This window comes from Chlamydomonas reinhardtii, chromosome 3, assembly GCF_000002595.2.
Source record: "Chlamydomonas reinhardtii strain CC-503 cw92 mt+ chromosome 3, whole genome shotgun sequence".
In the NCBI taxonomy this organism is placed as follows: Eukaryota; Viridiplantae; Chlorophyta; class Chlorophyceae; order Chlamydomonadales; family Chlamydomonadaceae; genus Chlamydomonas; species Chlamydomonas reinhardtii.
The window spans coordinates 4358297-4372211 of NC_057006.1; the positions used below are offsets into that span (position 1 = coordinate 4358297).

A 13915-nucleotide genomic window follows, 5' to 3' on the forward strand; every position below is an offset into this window, starting at 1 on the left:
GAACAAGCACTTTGAACTGTTACCGGTCAGGCCAACCCAACATCAGTCGGGCCGAGCCCGCTACTTTCCCCCTTAAGACCCTGCTGCTTTCGTGCGCCACGATCACACAGCGACTTCGCAGCAACGGCACCACCATGCCCACCACATCCAGTCCGTCTGTACTACCGGTAATGGCTAAGCGACTTAGCGTGGCCTGTCATCTGAGTCGGCGCAAAACTACTGTGCAATGACACCGTACGGCGTTGCGGCAGAGCGCCCGGTCCGATAAACATTCTGTGGCACGTTCCCGACACACGCACGCACAACACGCTTCTTGCTTGCCTCTGTTGTAAGCCGAAGCTCCCTATCCGCACTTGCCTTCAACACCTCAACCCATCGCGCCGTGTTGCGCAACCGCACCTCTTCAATCCCGCGGCGGTTGTACCCGCTAGCTGCATTAGACCCAGGCGCCCCCTTGACCCCTGGTAGCCCCTCCCCCCAAGTATCCACATTGCCATGATGCCATGATGCCGCAAGGCCGAACATCGAGCTCCGGCAGCAATGCTGCGCCCTTGCTTACCCGTGCACACTCGCCTCACGTACCTCACGCAACCGGCATCTTTGCTGGTGCCTCGTCCTCGCCTGCTGCTCCTCCTCCCCTCCTCCCCTTCACCTCATCCCAGCACCCCACCTCATCCTATCACCCCATCAACCCCTGTCACCCTTCCCCGCCGAAACGCCTCCACCACCCCGACTCCCTGGCACAACTCCCTCACGGCCTCAGCACGCCCAACCGCTTAGAAGCGCTCGCCGAAGTTGACCAGGAAGGTGCCGGTGCCGGCGTTGCAGTCGCGCGCATACTCGAAGCGGCACGCGCCCAGCGCCTTCAGGCCCAGGCCGTAGCTCATGCCGCGCCCGGGCTTGCGGTAGTACTCGGTGGGGTTGCCGTTGAGCTCGCGGCCGCTGCCCAGGTCGGTGGCGTACTCCACAAAGCCGTACGCGGTGCCGGGCAGGCCGTAATTCTTGAGCGGCACGCGCACCTGCGCGGGGGTGGGTTACATGCATTAAGTTTACGAAGTGAAGTCGTGGGGGGGAAACAAGGGGGATCCCAGATGTGTGCATGTGTGTATGCTGGTCAGCGATGCGGAAAGGAGACCTGCCCAAACGCCGGAGTTACTCGTGTGTATGTGTGATATGTGTGTGTGTGTGTGTATGTGTGTTTGGGTTCGCGGCTTTGTTAAGTGGTCAGGGATGTGCGGTGCGTGCGCAAGGGAGCAATGGCTTGCGTCATGGAGCCGTCATAGTCCCTCGGCGCCACCACCCGGTGCCTGGTCGCAGCCCTCCCGCCACTCTCCCTCCGTCCCACAACAACGGCAACAATGCGGCCGCGCCCCCTCACCTCCGTGGCCAGCTCCAGGAAGCGGCGGGCGGCTCCGATCTCGCCGTGGCTGTAGCCGCGCACGCTGTAGGGGCCGCCCAGCGAGAAGTAGTCGTACGCCGCCACGTCACCCAGCGCGTTGCCGGCCTTGGCGTGGAGCACAACCTGGACAGGCGAGGGTGAAGGGTGAAGGGGGTTGGGGTTGCACTCACGATTGATTTAAGGGCGGTTTGCAGGCATGGTTGCTTGAGAAGTGAGGTTGTAGCCAGGCATAGCGGTACAGCAGGCGCGTCGAGGTATGGTGCGGAAAAGGGAGTCGCGCCGGTCGTGACTAAGGATTGAGCCGGTATGCAAGGCTCTTGCGGTTGCACTGGTCATGTCCCTCCTCCCCTTCCCCCCTCCCTTCCTGCCCTCACCGTGTTGGGCGCCTTGCGCTCCTTCCACAGCTGCTCGGTGGTGAGCTTGGGCAGGAAGGGCGCCTCCAGGAACTTGGTGTAGCTGGCGGTGGCGCGGTTGTAGATGCCGCCGCTCAGGCCCAGCTTGCGGCCGCCCGGCAGGCTGATGGAGGGGTTCAGGCCTTGGTCCACCTGCGGGTGCGGAGGAGGCGGAGAGGGAGGGGGTTACATTCATGATTACTAAGAAATGAAGGCGTAGGGGGAGGGGGAGAGGGAGAGGGGGAGGGAGGAAGTGGGAGGGGTCGTGGAAAGGGTGTGCGGGAGAGGCGAAAGGAATGTAGGAGGGAAAGGCGGATGTTGCGATCGAGGTGGCTGGCGCGATGTCTGGAAGAAACGGCCCGTCGTCAGGTGCGTTTGGTGGATGGCGCTTGATGGCCGTGCGCATGCATGCATGTATGTACGGTGCGCGTGTGTGTGCTGCCAGTGCGGCTCGCGCGGCTCAGCAGAAATGAAAGATGACAGCAGCACACCCGGAGGTGTGGTCAGATTTTCAGTACGATAAGAAAGCAAAAACATCACCGCCGCGATTGTGTGAGCGAGCGCGATCGTTCATCGCGCAACATGCGTAGTCCTGCTGCACGGACATGCTCACTGCCCTGGCATTACCACGCCCAGCCTCGACCGGCTTTCTTCTTTCCGGGCCCCCAGCCGCAAACCCCACCAACCCTCTCTTCTCCAGCTCGCCCCCATCCCCGCCACCCACAGCCCGCTGCCCCCCCCCTCGCCCTGCCCTCACCCCCACGTCCACCTCCATACTGCACACCCACCTGGAACAGCATGCGCTCGCCCAGCTGGTTACCGTTGATGAAGCGCACATTGTCCAGCGCAAAGAATCCCTGTGCGCATGTGAGTAAATGTGTGTAATGCGTGAACATCTTTGTTAGCGTGAAGTGGTAAGTGAGCGGGCCTCACCGCACTGCCTTGCCTGTGCTAGTCCCCCATCCGTCTCGCCTGTCGGCACAGTCCGCGCTTAACCACGCGGCATTGCCTCGCACACACACGCACCTGGTAGGACAGGCTGAGGTCACGACCGTTGCCGCTGTTGGTGGTGGGCGGGCCGTTGTCGGCGTAGTAGCCGCGCTGGACCTTGGTGCCCTTGGCCACAACCTGAGAGGGCGGGGGGCGTGTGCGTAGTTGGTTGGTTGGGCGCTGAATACATGCTTGGGCCCGTGTGGCAAGTGGATACGAACTTGCGAGGACGGATGTGTCTATGTGTAGCTGCGCCTGCGACCGCGGCCGATGACCCGCCCCCCCCCCACACACAACTGCGGTAACCCCTCGTTACCCCCCCCCCCCCGCCCGCCCGGCCTCCATTCCACACCTGGCCGTTCTCGTCCAGCGTGGACACCAGCTGCAGCATCAGCGCGTGCTCCACCTTGTTGTCCTGGCCAGTGATCTGTGGGGGCGGGTGCAGCAATTGCACGCAATGCTCGACATGTAGATTAGAGACACAAGCGCCCACCCCCAACCCCCAACTGTAACCCCCCGCCCCCAACCCCAAGCTCCACCAGCCCCACCCCCCATACACACACACCCAGCCGCCGCACCGCACCTGGCTGGTCCAGCCCTTGAGGCCGAAGCGGTCCACGAACACGGGCGGCACTTCGGACTCGCCACCGGGCGTGAAGATGGTGGAGGTCTTGCGCGTGTTGAACAGCTGCGCGTTGCGGGTGGTGTGCGGCTTGTAGAAGGGCTCCGAATAGGCCACGGAGAAGCCCAGGTCGGCCGAGGGGTTGCGCCAGTCGGAGGCGGACAGCGAGAGCGTGGCCGACTCCGAGTTGCCGAACAGGTTCTCGTGCGAAACCTATGCAGAGGGGACGTGAGGAGGGCGAGAGGGTAAGGGGCAGGGAGAGGCAGAGGTTAGAGGGAGGTTGATGGATTTGAGGCCGCGAGGCTGCGAGGCTGCGCCGTGCGTAGGCTGTCGGCTGCCGGGCTGGGCTGCCACGAGGTCTCCGTATGGCCCGGTGGGCCCCAGGTGGAGTTGGCGGTGGTGGGCTGGGGACTGGGGGGGAGTGTGACAGCGCGTGCATATGTGTGTGTGTGTGTGTGTGTGTGCGCCCCCGGGTCCCCTCCTCACCTCCACGGAGCCGCCAGGGATGAGGCTCTGCCTGTTGATGGAGGGGATGCCGTTCTTGAGCTGGAAGCTCCAGTCCAGGTCCAGCTCCATGCTCTTGGGCTGCACCTCCTCGCAGCGGATCTTGACGTTGATCTTGTTCACGTCAGACTGCGCGCACACGCACAAACATAGCGAAACGAAGTTAGCGCGAACCGATATACGCAATCATCTCCTTGATGCCAGCTAGCAATTTCACGCAGCACCCACACGGTGTAGTACGTCCATATGGCAAGTGCAAAACCGCAAACATGTTGATGTATGCCCCGCCTGCTGTCACTCACGGGGTCCTGCTCGGGCTCGATGTTGATGTCCTCCAGCAGGCCGCACGCGAAGATGGAGTTCATGGCGTCATAGCCGTCCTCCACGTGGTAGTGGTGGCCGCGCTGTGGAGATGCGCGGGTGAGGTTGCAAGGTTGAAGCATTGGGATTTGGATGTGAGGTACTGAGTAGCTGGGTGAGTGGTTGGATGCACAGGGTGCGGCAGGGGTGGCTGCGAAACCGGGAGAGGGCCTTCTTTTCCCACGGAGCACATCCTCCACAGCGCAGCCCGCGGCCCCCCTCGCCCCTCGCTCTCCCGCCGGCCCCCCGGTGACACCACACACCTGGAACCCGGAGGCCTCGATGATCTTGTCAGCCTTGACCACCTTGCCCTCGTCGTACACGCTGTACTCGAGCTCCGAGTCGCCGGTGAGCTTGGGGCGCACGAAGCGCACCGACACGTTGTCGATCTTGGCCTCCGTCACGTTGGCGCGCAGGATGCCGTCGTCCATGCCGTCGAAAAAGCCCACGTAGCAGAACGGCAGGCCGCGGGACTGGTACCTGCGAGGTGGGGGTGGGGGTGGGTTGATGGAGAACGGGAGTGGTGGGGTGATGATGGAACACGCGTCGGGAGGGAAACAAGGGGCGGCGGGATGGGTGTGTTTGAGAACAAAGGGAGACACGCAGGACCGTGCATGTGCACTTTGTGTTGGGTGGTCGTGTGTCGAGCAGCGTGGGTGCTGGGGTGTGGCTGTGGCGGTCCAGCGGTGGCCAACGCGTGTGGCGCGCGCGGGTGAGGTTGTGCATCCACGCCTGGCCGCCCGCCCACCTCACACGGCTCCCCACATCCCCGTGCCCTTCTCCGGCACTGCCTTCCTCCTCCTCCTGCCCTGTGCTCACCACTGCTCAATGCGGTTGCGGACCTTGTCCATCACCGCAATGTCCACCATGTAGGGCTGCAGGCGGGCGGAGGGAGCAGGCGGCGGCGGGGCAGGGTCAGGCGGCGGCGTGCAATGGGAAGGCGGGCAGGGGTCAGCGGCCGCAACAACATGCACGTACGAGCGTCGACGCGGATGGGCGCCCGCCGGCCCAACCTCCTCAACCAGAACCCGATCCCCAGGCCCCCCCCGTCCAGCTTCTCCTTTTCCCTTCCCCTCCCTCCCCTCCCCTTGTTCCCCCAGGCTGCCGCGCCCACCTGCTTGGGCAGGCACTCGTTGCAGATGCGCTCCACCTCGGACGCGGGCATGAGCGCCGCGCCCTTGATGTCGATGGCGTTGATGCCGCGGAACTGGTGCGGCGTGAACTTGTACACCACCCGCTGGTGGTTGGACTTGCCGTCCACGTACTCGGTGCGGATCTCCACCTCCGCAATGTAATCCTCGTATTGGCTGGCGACGAAAAAAAGGGGTAGGAGGGGAAAGGGGAGTCAGCCGTCCATGAAAGGTTGAATCATTAGGAGGGAGGGGCAGAGGGTTACACAGCCAGGGTTGGTGTGGGCTGGGAAGGTGCGGTCCACATGACGCTGGCTGTTTGGCTGCTGCAGAGCGACTCGGCCGACTCGGCACTGGCGTCAGGCGGCAGCGGCAGCCGCGCTGCCCGCCGGCATATCCAAGTGCGCACGGATGTGGTGCCACGCAGCAGCTCAGCTGTTGGGCCATCCGGCGGCCGGCGGCGCAGGGGCGTGCGGCCGCCGGTCCAGCCTCCTGCGCCTGCTGCCTGCCGCCCAACCCCTGCCGCCTGGGCGCTGTCGGCTGAATCACGCGCATGCAAGCTGTAGGTCCTGCCTCGCCAGCCGCCACAGCCGCAGCCCCCGCGTGCAGCAGATGCAGCGTGCAGCACGCAGCAGCGTCCGATCCCAGGCCCTCGCCAAGCGCGCCGCCGGCCAACACCGCACGCCGTGGCCTGTCGCTGCAACCTACTGTGGCTGCCGGTTGCTGGTGCCGGTGCCGGTGCTTGTGTCGTCGCTGCTGCAACCGCTGTCGCAGATCGTCGCTACGGCCGATGCTGCTTAAGTTGCTGCCAATGCCGCTGTGCCTGCATGTCGATGCCGCTGTCCCTCCGGCACTGCTGCTGCCTCCCCACAGCTCCGCCGACGTTGCTGCTGTCGAGCCCCAATCCCCTCCACCACGCGGACACTGACTTCAGGCCTGCCCACCCACTGACCGTGCGTCATTCCCGGCGGCGGGCAAGTCCCCAGACCCGGCATGCCGCCATCCTACTCCCATCCTCGCATACACGCATTTGCCACTCACACGAGGCTCCACCGCCACCCGTCACCCTGCGCACCGCCTCCCTGTCATTATTCCCGGATCATGCTGCTGCTGCTGCTGCTGCTGCAACTGCCGCAACTGCTGCTGTCTCCGCCCCTGCCCCCGGCACCCACTCCCACTCCCCGGCCTTTCCAGCGCGCTCACATCTCCAGCTTGCGGCGGTCGTCCAGCAGGTCCTGCTTCTCAAAGATGTGGCCCTCCTGCACCGTCAGCAGGTCCTTCAGCTCATCCTGCAAAGGGGGGGCGGGGGGTGGGAGAGCGGGCAGGTAAGCTGGCGGGTGAGAAGTGGTGCGGACAAAGGCGTCTGGTGCGGGGTGGTGCTAGTAGTTGCACTGCCCGGCTACAGCGCGGTCTGCCATCGGCCCTTGCAGGTCGGGACGTGTGCGACTGTCGGCTGCGGTTGCGCCGTTCGCGGCGAGGCCGCGTGCGGCGCTTTGCCTCAATTGTATCAATGCTGCGGCCCCCATCGTGATTGGCCAGGTGGCGCGGCGCCGAGGCGCCACTGCGGGGCGTGTCATGCTGGCGGCAGTGCCCCGACAGCCTGCTGCTTCGCGCCGGTGCTTTTCGCCGCTGTGGCCGCCTCTGCTGCCGCACAGCTAAATGCAAGGAATGGCATCGCGCGTGCCCCTGACCTGCCGTTCCGTCCGCAGCCCCTGCAGCTGCTGGTGCTCTCGTGGCCCATCCCGACGCCCGGCCGCCCGCCTCCCTCACGCTGCAGACCCGCCCAGAACCACAAGTTGCTTGGATCAGAGTCCATGCTGCAACTCGACCGCCGGCGCTGCTGCTCGCCTAACTGTTGCTTGCTTGCTGTCGCCGTGGCAACTGCCGATGTCTGTGACGCCCACCCGAACCAGCAGCCATCCGTGCAACTCCAGAGAAGCTTCGGTACATGCGCCCCAATGAGCCCTTTGGCAGCTCATGTGCTTTGGTCATGTGGGTCTGTCACGCCTCGCCCCGGCGCACCACCGCAGCCGCCCTGCCCTCACCCCCGAAAAGTTTGCCTCTCCCCCGCCGCTTGCGCTTACGCAACCCGCGACCCTCTCCCCCCAAGAGTAGGGACAAAGCACGGGTGGGAGTCTAGCTGTCACCCGGCAGTTTAGTGGCCCCGTATGCGTCTCACCGCGGTGGGCAGGTTGCCGACATCCGGCCAGCCCTCGATGACAATCTCCACGCAGCGGTTCGTCCCCGAGCGCTCGCCGGGCTTCTCCTCAAGATCCTCGCTGTCTGTCACAAGGTTCTTCCAATTCCGCTTGTCGTCCTTCTGCTGCTTCTCCTTCTCGTCGCTGGACTCCTCGGCAAGCTCGTAGAGCGGCAGTGGCAATCCGCCATCCGGCTGCCCTTGCCCGCCGCTGCCACCACCACCGCCACCACCTCCGCCTCCACCCCGATTGCCTCCATTACCACCAAATCCGCCGAAATTGGGCACCAGCACGAAGGCTGACAGGGCCGACGACAACCCAAACTTGCCGAGCCTCCCGAGCGCCGAGGGCTGGTTCACGCTGACTCCGCTGCCGCTGCTCGAGCATTCCTGCTGCTCGGCATGGTTGCTACTGGAGGGCTGAGATGCATGGGCACGCACAACTAGCGCTGTCCGCGCAGTGCGGAGTGTCGGCCGACCGCTAGAGGCCCGCAGACCCGGCGTGGCCTTCAACCCTTGCATTATCAGATGGATCTAGTAAAGAGCGGGAGCTTAGACTCTCTAGAGCTGCATGAGTCGCGTGCACAGAGACCCGGCAGCCGCCTAGTGCCTTCCCGTGTTTTCCGCGCGGCTCTGGCCTTGTACAATGTGCCTATCTAAAGTGTATGCGCTTGCCTGAGCAATTCGCCGGTGATCGAGCGAAGAATTGCGATTGCACCCGGCTCCGATTCCATTTCTTCCTGGGTGCTCCGCCTGTTGAGTTCACAAATTCATATGCATAGGCGCTCAACTGTTTTATTTGTCAAATAAGCCACAGCTCGTGTTAACTGGTGTCTCCTTGGTATTCGCCTTCTAACGCTTGCAGCGCGGCAAAATGGGAAAGTTAGGGGAGCTACTCTCACATCCAAATGAGATCATGCCACTGGTAAGGCTCGCTGCGACAGGATCGCTGAAGGGGCAGGGCATCTCAGAACTCCCGCGCTTGCATCCTCCTGCCCGCAGCTGCGCATGTATCGCGCAGCTAAGCGCGCCACCAAGCTTCCAAAGGACCCGGACCTGGCTTTCTGCTACGGGATGCTGAACGACGTGTCTCGAAGGTGCGCCCACGGACTGCGAATCAGACACATCCCGCGCCCACATGGCCGGCCACCCTTCCTTCTCACCAGCTTGACCGCACGCCTGAACCCCCGCACAGCTTCGCCATCGTCATTCAGCAGCTGCCCAACCCGCTGCGCGACTCCATCTGCGTGTTCTACCTGGTGCTGCGCGGGCTGGACACCGTGGAGGATGACATGGCACTGGACGTGGACTTCAAGCTGCCCGAGCTGCGTCGTTTCCATGAGCGCATATACGACAGGTGGGAGAGGAAGTTTGAAACGCTACTATTCTTAGGCAACGTGTGGCCAAGAGGGCCACCAGGAGCTGCACGGTTGTCTGTCAGCCGGGTCGAACCGCAAGCTTGCGCAGCGCAGTTGCGGTGTGCACAACTCCGACTTTCACCCGTCAGCCCCTTCCACAGCCGCTGCGACGCAAAACGGCCTGCTTCTTTCACCGCCTGCTGACCCACATGGTGCCGTGCACTCAAGTTTTCTCATACCGGCCATGCAGGGGCTTCACGATGGAGTGCGGCTACAACCACTACAAGCGGCTGATGGCGCAGTTCGGGGTGGTGGTGAACGTGTTCCTGGCGCTGCCGCCGCCGCACCAGGCCGTCATCGCCGACATCACGCGGCGCATGGGCTACGGCATGGCGGAGTTCATCGAGAAGGAGGTGGGCAAGGAGCTGGGGCGAGGTGGGGCAGCGCAGCTGCCGCGGGGTACAGCTGCGGGGCGAGTGGGAGCGGGATGTGGACGGAGGAGGCGTGGAAGAGGGGCGGCGCGCGACTTGCAGGTGGATTGCGGTTGGGAGGGAAGCGATGGACAGGGCAAAACGTGCGTGTCCACATGTGCGCGCAACACCCACACGTTACAAACACCCAGGTGGTGACGGTGGCCGACTACGACAAGTACTGCCACTACGTGGCGGGCCTGGTGGGCATCGGCCTCAGCCAGCTGTTCGGTGAGCGCACCGGGCAGGGGAGGGAGGGAGGGCGGGTGGGTGGGCGGGTTGGGTTGCAGTATTGGGGCAGCGCGGACGCGGACACGGACCGCAGGCGTCGTGCTATGTGAGGCAGGCATGGAGACTGTGACGTCAGGCAGCGGTATGAGGGCGGCATTGTGCCTTGCTGTCCGCATGTAAGGCACGGCGCAAGGGTCCCAGCCGGCTGCACCTGCGGGAATCCTGCCCGCGGCGCCGAGGCCACGGCTGCTCCTCCGCCCCTCGGCGCTCCCGTCTCCTTCCCTCCCGTTCCCTCCTCTTCTTCCCCTTCCCTGCCCTTCCTCCCCTTCCTTCCCCTTCCCTCCCCTTCCTTCCCGTCCCCTCGTACCTCACCTCGCACTTGGCCTATGTATATCACCTCGCACCTGCAGCCGCCAGCGGCCTGGAGGCCAACTCCATCGGCACCGAGGAGGACCTGGCCAACCACATGGGGCTGTTCCTGCAGAAGACCAACATCATCCGCGACTACCTGGTGCGTGGCGGGGTGGTGGGGTGCAGGTGGGGGGGGGGCGGGGCGGGACGGCGGGTGAATTGCGCCATCCCATGAGCCCCATGGGATGGGATGTAAGGGGGCGGGGCGTTAGGGAGCGGGCGGTGGCGCGGTGGGAGTTGCTTGCAACGGCTTATGAGTTATGACCGCCACGAGGGAGCTGTCCATGCAAGACGGAGCAGGATGAAGCGGCGGCAGTGAGCGCAGCAATACACATGTGCCGCCTCTTCTTGTGGTCTTGGGCATGATCGTGTGGTTATGGGCGTGCACCTGCAGGGGGTGCAGTCTCATACGCTGCAGTGAAGTGGTGGGGCCGGGCGGCGCTGATGTAACAGACCCCAAGCTTTGGTCGGTACAACGGTGCCCTGGAGGGCCCCAGGTCCTCCGGTCCGGTGCCTGAGGCTGCTGACACGCCCACAGCGCAACCCGGGCGAATCTCACTCCTGAGCCGCCCTGGCCCCTCCACCGCGTGACTGGACCTAGGACACTAGGCCTCGTTAGTGCTAGTGCCGCGGCGCGTCAAACACTCAGTACAGAAACATACATGTGTGTTGAGAAGGCGTAGGGGGGAGAGTCGGCGTGTGAATGGTGAAACGTAAACACGCGTGTGCATCTGTACATGTTTGTTTGTAAAACACTTGCAGGAGGACATTCTGGAGGAGCCGGCGCCGCGCATGTTCTGGCCCCGTGACATCTGGGGCAAGTACGCGCCCGCGCTGGCCGACTTCAAGGAGCCGGCCAACAGGGGGGCGGCGGTGCGGTGCCTCAACGACATGGTGCGTGCAGGGGCGGGGGCACGGGCCGGGGGCAGCGGCTGTGTGGGCGTGTGGGTGTGTGATGGGACAGGGTTTAGGCAGGTTGGCGAGGTCCCGTAAAGTGCAGCTGACGCCCATACCCCAAGCAGACAGCAAACAGTTTGCAGCGGCAGAGCAGTGTGGGCGTGTGGGTGTGGTTGCTTGGGTTGCAGGCTGTGTGCGGGTGTTGGTGCGTTGTGTGTGCAGGGTGTGTGGTGTGGGTGTGGGTACGTGACCAAGCCGCACAGCAATGCAACATGAGGCTAATGCCGCCAGTACAACATGTGCCGCAATCAGCTTTGCCCACACTTCCCACCGCACGCGCCGCAGATCACGGACGCGCTGCGGCACCTGCCGTACTGCCTGGCCTACATGGAGCAGCTGCGGCACGTGATGGTGTTCCGCTTCTGCGCCATCCCGCAGATCATGGCGGCTGGCACCCTGGCAGCATGCTACAACAACGGCCGCGTGTTCGAGGGTGGGTGTGGGTGTAGTGGGTGTGGATGTGGGAAGGCGGGTGCGTGCGGCCGGGGGCCATCAGGGTGCGGAGGGTGGCCAAGTGGTCAGCGGGAGAACAGGAGAGGCGAGATACCCGGAGACAAAGACTGAGAGTGTTCGTCTGTCGTTGTGGTAGGGTGCTTACGGAAGGGCCCCCCTCTACAGCTTTACTCCGGGCACGGGTTGCGCGGCACGGCCACCACATCACGAACTTTGCCACGTCCGGCACATCGGGGCCCCCGCATTGACACGAATCCCATTGCCGCCACCGCTTTTGCCTGTGCTGCTGCCGCCGTCGTTGCGTGTTAAACGCAGGCGTGGTGAAGATGCGGCGCGGCGAGACGGCCCGCATCTTTGAGACCTGCAACGACCTGGGCGACCTGTACACCTGGTTCCTGCAGTTCCTGGCGGCCATGGAGGCCAAGGTGGGGAGGGCGGTGGTGTGCATTCCGGAACACAATGAGAGCGGGTGCTTACGAGGCCCAGACCAGGCGGGACGGGAGGAGGGGTTTCGGAGCTGGGGGGCGAGTGATACCGGGGAGCTGTGGTCGCTAGGTCCGCCGCTAAGCCCAGGTCCCGGAGTACGACAGTTGTCGCTGTAGTGAGTGCTTCAACTGCGCCGTGTACTGTAGCAGTGCTGCCGCCCGGCAACGCCGCGCAGCGCTGAACACACCGACCCGGTCGCGCACGCAGGTGTCAAACGAGGTAGACCCAACGGACCCCTCGCTGCCCCTCACGCGGCAACGCATCGCGGAGGCACGCAAGGCCTGCGCCGCCAAGCTCACAGAGGTGAGTGTGTGATGTGTTTGTGGGCACGGGGGTGCCTGCTGCTGCGACGGGGCCTGTCATGCAGAACACGGTGGACCAACACACACGCCGCCTCTCTCCACCACCACCACCACCCTCTCCCTCTCCCTCCCTCTCCCACCACTCCTCTCGCTCTCCCACGACCCCTCATCCTCTCCCTCCTCCCGCCGCCAACCCGCAGTGGAAGCGCACGCACCCGCCGCCCAGCGAGAGCGGCGCCGCGCTGACCCGCGACTTCCTGGCGCTCTCTATCACCGGCGCCTACTTCTACTACGTGTGGCAGCTGGGCGGGCCGGGCTCGGAAGCGCTGCCGGAGCTGCTGCGCCCCTACGCCTGGGTATTGGAGCAGCAGGCGGGGCTGCAGAAGGCCGTGAGCCTGGCGCTGCTGGTGCTGGTGTTCCTGCTGGTGGCGGTACTGCGGCGTGCGTGAGCGGGGGCGTGTGTGGGCGCGGGGGCGTGCTTGGGAGGGGGCGCTTGGGGTGGGCTTGGAAGGGGGAGGCGAAGGGTAAGTTGGGGTGGGGTGCTCGGCGGGGGCGTGGGTAGGGAAGGGTAGGAGGAGCGTGGCGCTTGGCAAGAAGCGCAGGAGCGGACCGCGCGCGCCGAGATTCGAAAGAGGTGGGTTTCGGCAGCGGTGAGGCGGCGTTTGCGGTGGCGCAGTCGGCTTTATATATAGTGTGATTACTCTTGAAACCCAATCCATTTTTTGCGTTTTGGATCCGAAGAAGAGCTGTTGACAGGCGTTGGAGGAAATCCGGATTCCGGGTTGCTCCTCGGGCAAGGCCCCTCGGAAGGAGAACAACCCATGCGTGGCGAAGTACCGAGCTGGGGACTGCTTCCTGCAGACTGCAGAGTGTTGTGGTTTCTCATTTTGCTGCGAGCTGGCCATTACTCACGCGTGTAAATCAACAGCGGTTAACAGTTAGCAAATGAGGTGGTCGGGGCGGTGCTGTGGGCTCTTGCTGCTCGGCGCGCTTACTGGTGAGTTCCAGGGGCGGCGCGGGGCCCGGGGACTGGGGATTCAAGTCTGAGTCAGGGGTCAGGGGTGAGCTGGCGAGGCCTGGCGAGGGCAGCTGCACATTTGCTGCCGCCGCAAGGCGCCGCGGACCCACGGTTGCCACGGTATGCTGAGTGTGCGATGGGACAGTGTCAAGGCAGGTGGTATGCTGAGTGGTGGACCCGCTGACCCGCCCGCACCTTGGCCGCAGTAAGTGCTGTTGCGGTGACGGTGGCAGCAGATGCGCCGGAGAGTGCATCGTCCACGGGTGAGCGATGGGGGCTGGTTCGCCGTACGCGTGCGCAGCGTCATGGGGTGAGCCTGGAGCACCATGGTGGTGGACCAGGTGTGACGCAGTTGCTCGCTCCTTCATCCTTGTGGTTCGATCTGGGGTCCGGGTCCTCAGGGGTGCTCCTGGGGTTCCTGCATGGGTCTTACGGGCGGTCGGCCTGGTTGGGCTGTCCCTCGCGCGTGGGTCTGGGTTGATGGGCGGTGAGTGAGCATTACAGGCAGCCCCACTTCAGCATGAGTAGGATTGACGAGGGTCCAAAGCCAGGCAATGTGCATCCCTTCACCACCAGCATGGACGCTAACGGGTCCTCCTACAAAGTCGAGACCGCACGGGATCGGGTCTGCAGAG

General features: G+C 64.2%; 2 protein-coding genes across 3 annotated transcripts; one reads left to right on the forward strand and one right to left on the reverse strand.

Annotated features, from left to right (window-relative positions):
- Positions 1–2: 2 nt before the first annotated feature.
- CHLRE_03g175200v5 (uncharacterized protein) lies at positions 3–8258 on the reverse strand. Its single transcript, XM_001703229.2, has 14 exons — positions 7577–8258; positions 6601–6686; positions 5382–5574; positions 5087–5142; positions 4531–4747; positions 4210–4311; positions 3890–4036; positions 3365–3616; positions 3134–3208; positions 2818–2919; positions 2580–2648; positions 1774–1944; positions 1379–1522; positions 3–1019 (listed from the first exon to the last, which is right to left on the reverse strand). The coding sequence occupies exons 1-14, from the start codon at positions 8114–8116 to the stop codon at positions 777–779; spliced, it is 2397 nt and encodes a 798-aa protein (XP_001703281.1). The 5' UTR covers positions 8117–8258; the 3' UTR covers positions 3–776.
- Positions 8259–8368: 110 nt separating this feature from the next.
- On the forward strand, positions 8369–13670 carry CHLRE_03g175250v5 (uncharacterized protein). Of its 2 annotated transcripts, none has more exons than XM_043060947.1 (11): positions 8369–8519; positions 8597–8691; positions 8790–8951; positions 9203–9365; positions 9575–9653; positions 10064–10164; positions 10827–10958; positions 11307–11454; positions 11790–11899; positions 12168–12263; positions 12463–13670. In XM_043060947.1, exons 1-11 carry the CDS (start codon positions 8469–8471, stop codon positions 12709–12711), a joined length of 1386 nt encoding a protein of 461 aa, XP_042926076.1. In that variant the 5' UTR covers positions 8369–8468; the 3' UTR covers positions 12712–13670. The 2 variants fall into 2 exon arrangements, with proteins under 2 accessions (XP_042926076.1, XP_042926075.1); XM_043060946.1 differs by having other exon boundaries at positions 12463–13194.
- Positions 13671–13915: the final 245 nt, after the last annotated feature.

Excerpts from the sequence above, each read along its gene's own strand:
- CHLRE_03g175200v5 (XM_001703229.2), bottom strand. The coding sequence starts at position 8,116 with ATGCAAGGGTTGAAGGCCACGCCGGGTCTGCGGGCCTCTAGCGGTCGG. Across the intron at positions 5,575-6,600 it reads GACCGCCGCAAGCTGGAGAT|CCAATACGAGGATTACATTG; the intron begins GTGAGCGCGCTG and ends TTTCGTCGCCAG. Across the intron at positions 3,617-3,889 it reads TCCCTGGCGGCTCCGTGGAG|GTTTCGCACGAGAACCTGTT; the intron begins GTGAGGAGGGGA and ends CCCTCTGCATAG.
- CHLRE_03g175250v5 (XM_043060947.1), top strand. The coding sequence starts at position 8,469 with ATGGGAAAGTTAGGGGAGCTACTCTCACATCCAAATGAGATCATGCCA. Across the intron at positions 8,520-8,596 it reads CAAATGAGATCATGCCACTG|CTGCGCATGTATCGCGCAGC; the intron begins GTAAGGCTCGCT and ends TCCTGCCCGCAG. Across the intron at positions 11,455-11,789 it reads CAACGGCCGCGTGTTCGAGG|GCGTGGTGAAGATGCGGCGC; the intron begins GTGGGTGTGGGT and ends TGTTAAACGCAG.